Genomic DNA, 12,268 nt, shown 5'->3' with positions numbered 1-12,268 from the left:
AACCCTCCCCCCCCATGCCTAGCTGAGCCACACAATCATCAGAGGCTTTTTTTTTTACTTTTAAAAGCATTTTTTCTACAACCTCTTCAGCCGAAAAAATGCTTTTAAAAGTAAAAAAAAAAAGCCTCTGACGATTGCACGGCTCAGCTGGGATCATCAAAGGCTTTTAAAAGAAAGAAACCCTTTTTTTAAAAAAAAATGCCTCTGACGATCAGGCAACTCAGCTTGGATCCTCAGAGGCATTTAAAAGAAAAAAAGTCTCTGCCGATCAGGCAACTCAGCTGGGATCATCAGAGCCTTTTGAAAGCATTTTTTTAACCTCTTCACCAAAGAGGTTGTAGAAAAAATGGTTTTAAAAGTTAAAAAAAAAAATTGGCCACCCTCACCCAGTCACATTACCCCCTCCCCACCAAGCCACGCCCACAGAACCAGTAGTAACAAATTTTAGATTTCACCGCTGTAATATACGTCCTACCCCAAAAATAAGCCCTAGTGAAGGGGATGGGCGTGGCAAGCACAGGAGGCAGCCCGTCCCTTCCCCGGTCACCTCATGGCTGCTGGGCCCCTTAAACACGGCCTGCGGATCAGCTGATCCAGTGAGGGCCGGGAGTTCTGTCTCTCCGGGTGCCTGGAGATATTTCCAGCACACTTTTGCTAGCCCCAGCCATGCCCACAACGCCAGGCAATGTTGCAGCCGAGGGCCCCTCTGTTTCGCAGCTCACCTTGTGGCTATGGAGCAGGCGGCGACCACAGTTTGCGCTCCACCAGGCCTGAAGCTCTGGTATTGCTTTCTTTGCGTGCAGCCAAAAGCAAAAGCAGCAGAAGGCTTTTTTTCTGTCCCCCAAACTCCGCCAGAAATGAGTCTTTGTGAGACCTGTCATGCTGCCGCCGCCTCTTGGAGCAGGACTCTGCAAGGCTTGTTGTGCCATTACATGCATGAACGGCAGCACCATCAAGAGCTTCATTGTACCGGATGGCATTTTGCCACTCAAGGCGGCGCCGGTATGTCGAACCTTGAAACGATGCTGCCGTTCGTGTGTGCAATGGCACAACAAGCCTTGGAGAGTCCTACTCTAAGAGGCAGCGGCGGCAGTGCAACGAGTCTCACAAAAACTCATTTCTGGCATCTTCCATGACTTCACACGTGAAACCTGTTGCTCTTCATGCTGCGCCACCACCCAGCAACTGGGGCAACCAAAGGTGGGAATCTCCCTGGCGTTCTTGGAGCTCACCCACCTCCCATCCATCCATCCATCCATCCATCTATCCCCCTTGCCTGCAAACTCTCACCCCGCTCCTGCCTCTTTGCTGGGCGACCCCCCACTGCCCCTGCACGCGTCGCCCTCCAGACTTGCTGCGCTCAAGGAATGGCCCAAACCCGCCGCCCTTCCCCTCACCTCCACTCTTTTTCCTCCCAGGCATCACTTCGATGTGTGTCCAAAGCCTGTGCCTGCTTGCCTCCATTTTCCACAGCACTCACTTCCACCAACTCCATGCCTGCGTCCTCCTGGCCCTGCACCCAGCTCTCTGGGAACTCGCTCCCAAGGGAGCAGCTGCCCAGCACCTCTTGCCATGTGGTGCCTGCCCAGCAGACACCCCCCCAACGAGCAGTATCCCATGATCACGACCTTTCGGTAGCGCACGAATAGCATTGCCCAACAGCGGCTCTGACACCAACCGAGTGTGCAGGGAGCCCCAGGGGGGGGGAAGAAGGGTAGTAGTAGTAGCGGAGGGGAGTGGGGATAGTACACGAAAGGCTGGGTACACAAAGCTGGTGGGCCGAGTGATAAAAAGAGCCCGCACGACTAGAGCCGGGGGGTTGCTGCAACTACAAATGCCCAAGTGACCAAAACAGTGGCCTTAGAGCCGCCGTTTCTGATTAGCCCAGGGCAGAGAGGCCCATGCACCTTGCGGACTTCTCACTTCGATTCATGAAAAGTGCTAGTGCTAGAATGGAGAGCCACATGGGTTTGAAACATACAACTGAGCATAAGCACACGCACAGGCCATGCCCGCCCACCCTTGCTTTGCTTCTCATTTCTGGCAGAATTGGGGGGAGAGAAAGAAAGACTTCTGCTGCTTCTGCTGCTTCTACTTTTGGCTGCATGCAAGGAAAGCAGCAGCAGCAGTTTTTCTTTCTCTCTCCCAAACTCCGCCAGAAATGAGTCTTTGTGAGACTCACCGCGCCTCCTCCTCCGCTTCTTGGAGCAGGACTCTGCAAATCTTGTTGTGCCATTGCACACACGAAGGGGAGCACTGCCGTGAGGTTTGATATACTGGTGCAGCCGCGAGCAGCAGGACACAAGCTGTGCCGGTACGAGGAAGATTGAAGAGGTGCTGCTGTTCATGCGTCCAACGGCACAATAAGCCTTGCAGAGCCCTGCTCCAAGAGGCAACGGTGGTGCGGTGAGTCTCACAAAGACTCATTTCTGGCGGAGTTTGGGGGAGAGAAAGAAAGACTTCTGCTGTTTCTGCTTTTGGCTGCACGCAACGAAAGCAACACCGGAGTTCCAGGCCAGGCAGAGTGCAGACCGTGGTTGCCGCCTGCTTTATAGCCACAAGGTGAGCTGCCTACATAAGAGCCTGTGCAGCCAGCTGCCCGCCCATTCTATCTGGTTGCTCACAGTGCCATGGCCACGAGGTGAGGCAGGATGGTGGTGGAACTGCCTCATGCGCCCTGCACAGGCTTTCCTCAGGCCCCCCACAGCCAGACCATCCACATTCTGATACCTGCCTTGGTTCGTGGCGACAGCACCAGCAGCCATGTGCAGCAGGAACCGACATGGCTGTCAGTCCAGTTCTGCTTGCTCCCGGACAAAATGGAGCAGGAGGCAAAGCAGTGTGTTGGTGCTGCAGCTGTGAGGTGAGGCAGGTGTCAGGCAGGATAGGGCCCTGAGGTAAGCCAGTGCGGAGCGTGTGGGACAGCTCCACCCACCCCCTGCCTCGTGGTTGTGGCACCACTCCATCACTCGGCCTCCTGCTGCATTGTGGCTGCAAATAAGCAGAAATGGGTCAGCAGCCACATGAGGTCCTGCTGGATGGGGCTGCCGGAGTCACCACCATGAGGTGAGGCAGGTGTTGGGGCCTGGGTGGACTGGCTACGGACCCTTGAGGTAAACCATGTGAGGCACGTGGGGCAGACCCCCCTGCCTCCTGGCAGCACTGATGCACCGCGCGGCCTTCTGCCCCATCACGAGCAAGCAGAGGAAGTGGGCCTCCCATACATTGGGGAAAAAAATAAGACACTACCTAAAAATAAGCCCTTCTGCTTATTTTGGCGCCCAAAAGAAAATAAGACCCAGTCTTATTTTTGGGGAAACACAGGTATATGTGTGTGTATATATATATATATATATATATATATATATATATATATATATATATATATATATATATATATATATATATATATATAAAATAAAATTTATTGGTCATCCATTTTACCATAAGATACAGTGGCCACCCTTCATACTGTTAGCCACCCATCGTACCATTGGCCACCCAATCTTACCATAAGGCTTACAGTTACATCTTAGTTAAAACAAAAATGTTAAAATCAAATCTTAAAATATTTTCTATTCAAGAAGTATATCAGAATCCTGGAGAAAATCAGAAGATCTCTCATCAAGAAGAGAAACAGTGACAAAGCTATTTGAATACATCAAGGATCTATCAACAAGCTGCATTATGAATGATTCTGAAGTTGCTAAAAGGATGCAGAATACAGAACAGCATGTTACAAAGGTTACCAGTATTACAAATTTTCCTATCCATGGGGCTAACTCAAGAAACCTTCCAGCAGCCCACATCTACTTAGTAATGGAAAGCCTGTTTTGGAAAGCAACAGAGCTAAAATGCCAGTTGTACAAATAATAGGAAGCTCTGGGACTGCAGTAACCAATTTTATCAGTCTTGGATGAATGCCTATGTAAAGGATACAGTCAAGTATATGGGGAAAAACACCAGCTATGCTCTTCCCTATTCTCCTTTAATCTGTATTCCATGGGAGTAGTACTATCCTCCTAAAGAAGAAAGTTCACCAAAGAAATAAAAGCACTCAAAACGTCAATAACGTCACAGTAAACATCTGGTATCTTTTAATAAGATCAGGTGATATAATTTAACATCTTCAAGTTCCATATATAGTTCCTCTTTCAAAAGCCATGGTGTGGTTTGGTATTATAAAGTTGGAGGAGAACTAGAAGGTTGTTAAATCTAGCCTCTGTACTTCACACAAGATTTGGAATGCAGTATATAACCACAAAATGGCTATCCAGACTCAGTGTACTTTAATCAACAAAAGAACTCACCTCTTCAAGGAATTCTATTCTATGTTTAAATAGCTCACATAGTTAAGAGGCTTCTCTATATACATTTAGCCAAAATATATTTCTCTGCTATTTCTACTCATTGGCACTAGATAACAGAGGGCAAAACATTTCAAATTAGTTCTATTCTACTTCCAGAAGTATTTTAAGTACAAATCACTTCTGGTGCAGTAGGTGCAGTAGGAGCAAAGTGTATCAGGACAAAAACAACTATTTCTAGAAAAATGATATGAGGAAACTAATACTATTTCAGTTCCAGAGTCATCCAACCCAGGAAATTCCTGCCACCAAGCATTATACAGCCCCCATCTACAAATGCACACAATTGCTAAGGAATATTTCTTGGCAGAAAAAAAAAAGTGCAGTAAAGAAGATAGCCATTTTAAAACTACTAGGTATTAAGGTCTGATCAAGCTTTCCCAATGAATGCCCCTAGTTATGCTCACATAAAAGATCTGGTCAGCATAGTCTGTTGTTATTATTTATCTATTTATTTGATTTTGATAGCTATCCATCTCAACAAATGATTCTGGGGAGCTACAGAAATCAAATAAGTAAATAAATTAATAATGGCACTAATTTGGCAATAATAATGGCAGAAAATTCTAATGGCAGTCCCAGTTATCTGGAGGGCACTGGATTAGATAGTGAAAACATTTTGAGAATCTCAGCTTTCATTTGCCTTAGAGTGGCAGAGCAGGCTTCAAAGCCCAGTGAAAGGAGACTAAATTATGCAAAGAAATTCATAACTAGTTTATACAACTATTTCAGATTATGTATGTAAAGACCAAATATTTATTTAACACTTTGTAAAAGAAGAGAGTCAGTTTGGTGTAGTGGTGTAGTGATGGTGAACCCATGGCACGTGTGCCAGAGGTGGCACGCAGCGCCCTCTCTAATGGCATGCGACCCGTCGCCCTAATTCAGCTCTGCTATGCATGCACAAGCCTCCCGCCGGCCAGCTGATCTTTGGGTCTCTGCAGTGCATGCGCAGGGGGCGTGCGATTGAGGCCGTACGCGCATGTGCAGGGGGCATATGTGGGGGGTGGCCTGCGCATGCACGGGGGCAGGGCGCACGCATGGGCCCATGCATGCACGGGGGCTGCGCACACATTGCATTTTGGGTGTTTGGGTGCACGTGCATGCATTCACGCATGCATGTGTGCACTTTAAGCACTCGGTCCAGAAAAGGTTAGCCATCATTGGGTTAGGCCAACAGGCTAGAGAGTGGGACATAGTGAGTTCTAGTCCCATTTTAGGCATAAAGCCAGCTGGATGACCTTGGGCCAGTCACTTTCTCTCAGGAGGCAATGGCAAACTACTTTTGAAATCTTGCTAAAAATACTTGCAGAGACCTGTCTAGGTAGTCTCCAAGAATCCGACATAATTAAACAGAACAAAACAAACAAACAAACAAACAAACAAACAAACAAACAACAAAGAATTAAAAATCAGGTTAGTATTAAATGTAAAAAGAGCCTGAAGCGTATAAGTAATAGGCATAGTTCCTGCTTGGGGCATATACATCTGATTGCTCACTGGTGTCTTTTTTCTCATTTACCATCATTGGCATCCTTCAGTCTCAAGAGACTATGGTATTGTGCTCTGGAAAGAGGTCCTAAAATAGCATCTAGTGTGACTAAAAAGGCCAATTCGAGAGTAGCAATCCCTTCCACACTGAGGGCAGATACATTCAGTCCCCTGCCCAGCCCCCAGATTTCGCTGGTTCTGGGATTGCCTCTTTGCTTCAGCCTGCCTAACAAGTGTCTCTTTTTTCTCATTTACCATATATGGCAGTTTATTACTATACTTGCATTAACCAGTTATTCTGAATGACCACTGAACATAGAATAGAGAATAGGACTCTGGTGCTCTTCTCAGTGTGAATTTTGTTTATAGCTCTTGAAAATCTATTTCACAAATCCATACTAGAAAAGGTAAGTTTTCTCTAAGTCAAGTTCAGCTTCTAGTGGACAAACCCATATAGTCATCTTGGCAACCATACAGAAATAATTTGTCACTGCATTCTTGACTTCTCAGTCTAGCCTACAGTTACAGATCTCCTGATATTTTCTTATAGAGATGTAAATCAGGTCTAACCTCAACTTTTGAGTTTAGGCAAGGTTGTTATTCCCCAAATATACCAAAACGAGACTCATATGACAATACACTCCTCTCTAGCATTCTCCATTAAAACCTACTGGGACATCAAAGAATCAAACCTGGTCTTTAACAAGAAAGTAAAAGCTAATTCATGTTAATGATACATAGATTTATGAAGAAATGACCTTGATCTTAGTTGAATGGAAAAACATCTTGCTGGCACAGATCCAGGCAGTTAAGCAATTCCAGTTGCTTGAAATATCTGTCTCTGATTTAAATACTATCCTTAGTTCAAAGTCCTGCATGGTCTCACTCTCTTAATCACTCTCATATATACCTCCCCCACCCATGAGACCAATTCAATTGCAGAAGGAGGCTGGCATTGGTCAGCTTGAGGCACCAGATAGGAATCAGAAACCTGTCTTACCCTGTACTGGGGCTTATCTAACACTCTCCCACATACATCTCTGTTCCAACCTTGGTTTTGTTGCCTTAGCTTCACTCTCCTCCCCAATGGTCCAAATTAGTTTCCTTCAGGAGGACTCAGACACTTACTGAAAGATATTCAGTTTAACAGAACTGACCTCCTTCTTCTGGCTGCTCCCATTCTGCAGATGCCTTTGATGTGCTTACTGTTATCTTTCTTTTCTTAACTTTAAGTTCCAAATATTATAAATTACAACACTCTTCAATATTGTACACAACATCTGGGATATATTTACAGCAAGTACAATAGAGAACCAAAATACTAAGGAGAAGGAGCCTGTCTTAGCCTCACCCAGAAGAGCTAACAATCTTTGTCGAAATCAAAATGTAATTTATTAACATATTAGAAAGTTGGAGCAGGCTCTGCTATCCACGGGCTCATAAATATGTGGCAAAAAAGAGAGAGCAATAGTGAAAAAATATGACTACCGGGACTGAGGTGTGAGGTAGATTAATACAATGTTCTTGATACTTGAAATTTTATAGCTACTTTTCTGATTCAGTCCTGCTAGTTGATATCATATCTTGTCCTACACAGCTCAACTTTTGCCCCAAAAGTCCTTGCTCCCTACTTTCTGCTTCCTTAATTTTAATTTCTAATAACAGAAGCTGTTTCAACCCATCCATCATGCCTTTCTGTTCTGTTCATATTTAAAACGTCCAGGGTTTTCTGAGAAACGATACACTCTATACATGCTCAGAGACACTCTTATCTTCCTCCCTTCCCCCTACTCTTTTTCTTCCCACTCAGACTCACCCATTGATTGCGATCGCAGCTCCAACCAGGCAGACCACCTTTTGCACTCCATGTCTCCTTTTGCCCATCCCCGACCCCAGCGGCGCCTCGAAAATGACGCAATTAAGCTGCGTCACCACCGCTGGAGTCACTCGTTTTTCTGCGACGCCCGCAGCCTGCGAACCAGTTGCTGTACTAGTCGCTCAAGGGCGATCTTTCCAGCCCTGCAGCGGAACGAAGACTCGGACACCAAGGATCCAGAGGGCTGCTAAGCTTGAGTCTCTGGAGAGCCGCCGCCTTTTTACCCTGCTGCACATCTCGACTTTAGATAGAAGGCGTGCTTCTAATGAACTCATGCCTCCCCAGAAATAGAAAGACAGCCCCCAGTTGCAAAGGTAGTTTGGAGTCGTTCGCATCTACTTGGGAAGTGTTGGAAAATATGATTCACTCTTCTTTTAGAAAAAGGAAAAGAAACTCAAAAAATATTAAAAGAGCAGGAAAATTCCCCTAAAAGAAAATAAGCAGAAACTCAGGCACAGTTTCAGCCCCCATCTTTGTCAATGGGCCATTAAGAAGCTGAAGCCACCCTATTTTCCACAACAAAGGAAGGACAAAATTACAGGGGACTGCAACATTCAAACAGGTATGGGACACAGAAAAAAGCAAACACCCAAAAAGGAAAAGAAATCAAGTCAAAGTAATTAGAATTTTAAACACATGAGAAAAGGAGATATTCACTAAAACACAGTAATAACAAACTGATTAATTTTAGGGAACGAACAACTACAAAGGGCTAGAAAAACAGATTGGACTATAAAACAATTATTTATTTGCCAGATCCAGGACGGAAGAACCCAATCACATAAAAGCAGGATTTAAACACCATAAAACAATCACACATAAATCAAAGGATTCACATGCCAAATCAAAAGAATTTCAAAAGACTTTAAACGGTCACATAGAAAAATCAAAAGACCTTTTAGGATATAAAAAAGGATTTTTCTTACAGCTCAAACAGGCTAGCCTCGGAATGCTGTGCTTGTATTTGTTTCTTGCCTGCCTTCCTATAAACAATAAACTAATTCTGCTCTCAAGCAGCTGACCTCCAATCATTTCGAAGTAATCTCCCAGCTGGGAGTTTTGAATTCAAGAAGGGAAAGCTCTGCCTTCCAACAATCCTTAAAGGGAAAGGCTTTTTTTTCTTCCAACAGAAGGAAGGAGGGGCATGGTGAAAATTTCAGCAATAACATACCTGAAGCCTTTCGATCTCTTAGCGCTTCTGTCCTACGAAGGGCAAGCTGCTTAGGATCTTTCTGCGATTGGCACGTTGGACTATACTGCAGCTTTCCCCCCAGTAGCATAATCAGGGATATATTTTGAGCAGAATAAACTTTTCCATGATTCCTTCCTAGCCTACCAAGTTCTTTGGCCTACTGCACGCCCTTCTTCCTTTGAAGATTTGATTCCAGTGGGATCATGTGTGAAAATATGGAAAATTATATCTATGTTCAATTTTCTGTGATTTGACTACATTGATCCATAAACTAGTGACAAAGACAGGACTGCTAAGCTTCATTGGGTTTTGCTGCTTTATGAGGGTGCCAGGCAAATTCAGCTAATGCTGTTCTGTAGCAACTTTCATGGCTTCCTGAAAGTAGTATTTATTGATTTACTACCCGTGCTTAACTACAAAACTATATGATGGGGCTTGATAAATCAACACTTACAGCTTGGGCCTCTCCTATTCTATCCCCTTCTCTCCCTCAGCATTGCCCCACAGAAGCCTCCCCTATCTTATCCCCTTTTCTCTCTCAGCCTTGCCACAGAAACCTCCCCTATCCTATCCCCTGGTTGCTGCTGCGAAAGTAAAACTTTTGCATTTGGAACAGATTTCTTTTGAGGTGGGGAGGGGGAGTAGAACTCCTTAGCATCAGAGGACTGTTCGGAAAGTGAAACAGTATTTGCTGTGAGCAAGGAGGAGACAGAAAGGAGCCTGGCTGTGGCTTAGCTCAAGTGTTCTGTATTAAAGCTGCTTCCTGCTATGAAAGTAAAACTGAAACTCCTCTCCTCTGCTTGTGTTTTGCATTTGGAACAGATTTCTTTTGAGGTGGGGAGGGGGAGAACTCCTTAGCATCACAGTGTGTTAATAACAATATAGGAAATACTAATGCTCTGATGGTCATTTCGAAAAATCCTTTCTTAGTGAGCACCTAGAAGTCAAGAGGAACATACGTGGCAAATTTCAAGTTTGTAGGCTTCACGGTTCTGTAGATTTTGTGATTACGGCGTGAGTGGTTTTTTCTTAGATAGATAGATAGATAGATAGATTCATTCCATTTATATAGATGCCTATCTCAAGCCATGACTGGGACAATCATAAAAACAACAGGTTAAAAACAATATAAAAATAAATAAAATAAAGCTGGTACATATCCTCATAGGTTCCCTTAATGTTATTTCTGACATTTTAAGAGATATACAAAAACATAAAAATAGCTGCCATGGGAGGCTTGCCTATTCCCAGAATGGCAGTCATTAGGTGCAGCCTGTCACAACATCTTTTTCAGATAGCAACTTTTATTTGGTGCCTTCGTCATGTTGATTCCTGGAGACTATCTGGACTACGTCCTGCAGTATTCTTGACAAAGGCTTTTTGAAAATGGTTTGTCACTGCTTGTTTCCTAGGATTGAGAGAGAGTGATCTGCCCAAGGTCACCCAGCTGTTTTTTACCTAAGGGAGGGCTAGAACCACATCTCGGTTTCTAGCCTGAGATCTTAACTACTAAGTTACTAACCAAACTAACTCTGATTAGAGTAAAAAAAGAGATTATCTAACAACTTCAGCAAGAGAGATGGAATGCCATAATCTCAAATCAGTAAAGAAGAATATTTGTAGCTCAAGGTTGAAATGAGGGGTCCTTCTCTGAGCTTGGTTGTTTTCTTGAAGACGTCTCATTATTCAAACTAGGTAACATCATCAATGGTAGTTAGTGCTAGACTAACACTGATTTTACTTAGTTTGGATAATGAAATGTCTGCAAGAAAACAACCAAGCTCAGAGAGCACCAAAAACTTTTCAGAATCTCAAATACCCTTTCATGTGTTTGTACCAGGGGTGCTATTCAGCAGGTTCAGAAAAACCGGTAGCAGAAATTTTGAGTAGTTCAGAGAACCAGCAAATACCACCTCTGGCTGGCCGCAGAGTGGGGTGGGAATGGGGATTTTGCAGTATCCTTCCCCTGCCACTTCCACCAAGCCATGCCCACAGAATCGGTAGTAAAAAAATTTGAATTCCACCACTGGTTTGTACCCTTCAAACACTAGAGTACCTACTAGAAGGCATATGGACAAGCAAACTCGATTGTATCCAATGTATATAAAACTGACTACCTGGATCCTTACCAATCTGGTTTCAGGCGCGGTCACAGCATTGGTCGCCCTAGTGAATGATCTCTGGCGGGCCCGTGATGGGAGTTGTTCCTCCATCCTGGTCCTTCTTGACCTCTCAGCGGCTTTCAATACCATCGACTATGGTATCCTACTGCAGCGACTCAGGAGGTTGGGGATAGAAGGCACTGTTCTGCAGTGGTTCTCCTATCTCTCGGGCCGCTTGCAGTTTGTATCGGCAGGGAGTCAGAGATCCTCCCAGAGGCCCCTCACTTGTGGGGTGCCTCAGGGATCGGTTCTCTCCCCTCTGCTCTTCAATATCTATATGAAGCTGCTGGGTGAGATCATTCGTGGTTTTGGGGTGAGGTATCACCAATATGCGGATGATACCCAGCTTTATATCTCCACCCCGGATCACCCTAGGGATGCCCTTTCCGTGATATCCCGTTGCCTGGAGTCAGTGCGGGCTTAGATGGGTAGGAACAGACTCAGACTCAACCCATCCAAGACTGAGTGGCTGTGGATGCCGGCATCTCGGGATCTAGAGGTACCATCTTTAATGATAGGATGGGAGACTCTTACCCCCTCCGCTAGAGTTCGCAATCTGGGTGTCATCCTGGATTCTCTGCTGTCCATGGATGATCATCTGACGGCCGTAACCAGGGGGGCCTTCACACAAGTACATCTTGTGCGCCAGTTGCGCCCTTTCCTAGACCGAGATGCCCTCACCACGGTCACCCACGCCCTTGTTACTTCTCGGTTGGATTACTGCAATGCCCTCTACATGGGGCTGCCCTTAGGATGCATCCGGAGGTTCCAGCTGATCCAGAATGCGGCCGCGCGGGTAGTTACGGGAGTTCCTCGTTACTCCCATGCAACACCTCTCCTGCACGAGCTGCACTGGCTGCCGGTTGCTCTCTGAGTCCGTTTCAAGGTGCTGGTACTTACCTATAAAGCCCTACATGGCTTAGGCCCGGGGTACTTGCAGGACCATCTTCTGCCTTCCTCCCACCGTCCCGTGCACTCCCACAGAGCAGGCCTCCTCAGGGTGCCATCAGCCAAACAATGTCGACTGGCGGCCCCCAGGGGGAAGAGCATTCTCTGTCAGAGCACCGACCCTCTGGAATGATTTGCCCACCGAGCTCAGCATAGCCCCAGACCTCCTCTCCTTTCGCCGCGAACTGATGACATGGCTCTTCCGTCAAATAATTTGATCTGCTAGGGGTTG

The 12,268-nt window shown here is 45.5% G+C and overlaps 1 protein-coding gene across 6 annotated transcripts in view; it reads right to left on the bottom strand.

Annotated features, from left to right (window-relative positions):
• PNPLA6 (patatin like phospholipase domain containing 6) overlaps window positions 1-7,743 on the bottom strand; it is a 128,926-nt gene extending 121,183 nt beyond the window's left edge. For 4 of the 6 annotated variants that reach the window (XR_011600057.1, XR_011600058.1, XM_070938286.1 and 1 more), the window contains exon 1: window positions 7,675-7,738. Coding sequence is in view for 1 of the 6 variants with exons in the window: in XM_070938284.1 (XP_070794385.1) it covers window positions 7,675-7,742 (68 nt within the window). In the remaining 5 variants the exon portion in view is untranslated. Of the gene's footprint in view, window positions 1-7,674 lie in introns of all 6 variants that reach the window. The other 2 variants (XM_070938288.1, XM_070938284.1) reach the window with 2 other exon arrangements.
• Between the last annotated feature and the right edge of the window lie 4,525 nt (window positions 7,744-12,268).

This window comes from Pituophis catenifer, unplaced genomic scaffold (assembly GCF_029215685.1).
Source record: "Pituophis catenifer annectens isolate HBS135680 unplaced genomic scaffold, rPitCat1.0.hap2 SCAF_2, whole genome shotgun sequence".
In the NCBI taxonomy this organism is placed as follows: Eukaryota; Metazoa; Chordata; class Lepidosauria; order Squamata; family Colubridae; genus Pituophis; species Pituophis catenifer.
The sequence above is the reverse complement of the archived record's forward strand: the minus strand, read 5'-3'. Positions and strand labels throughout refer to the sequence as shown.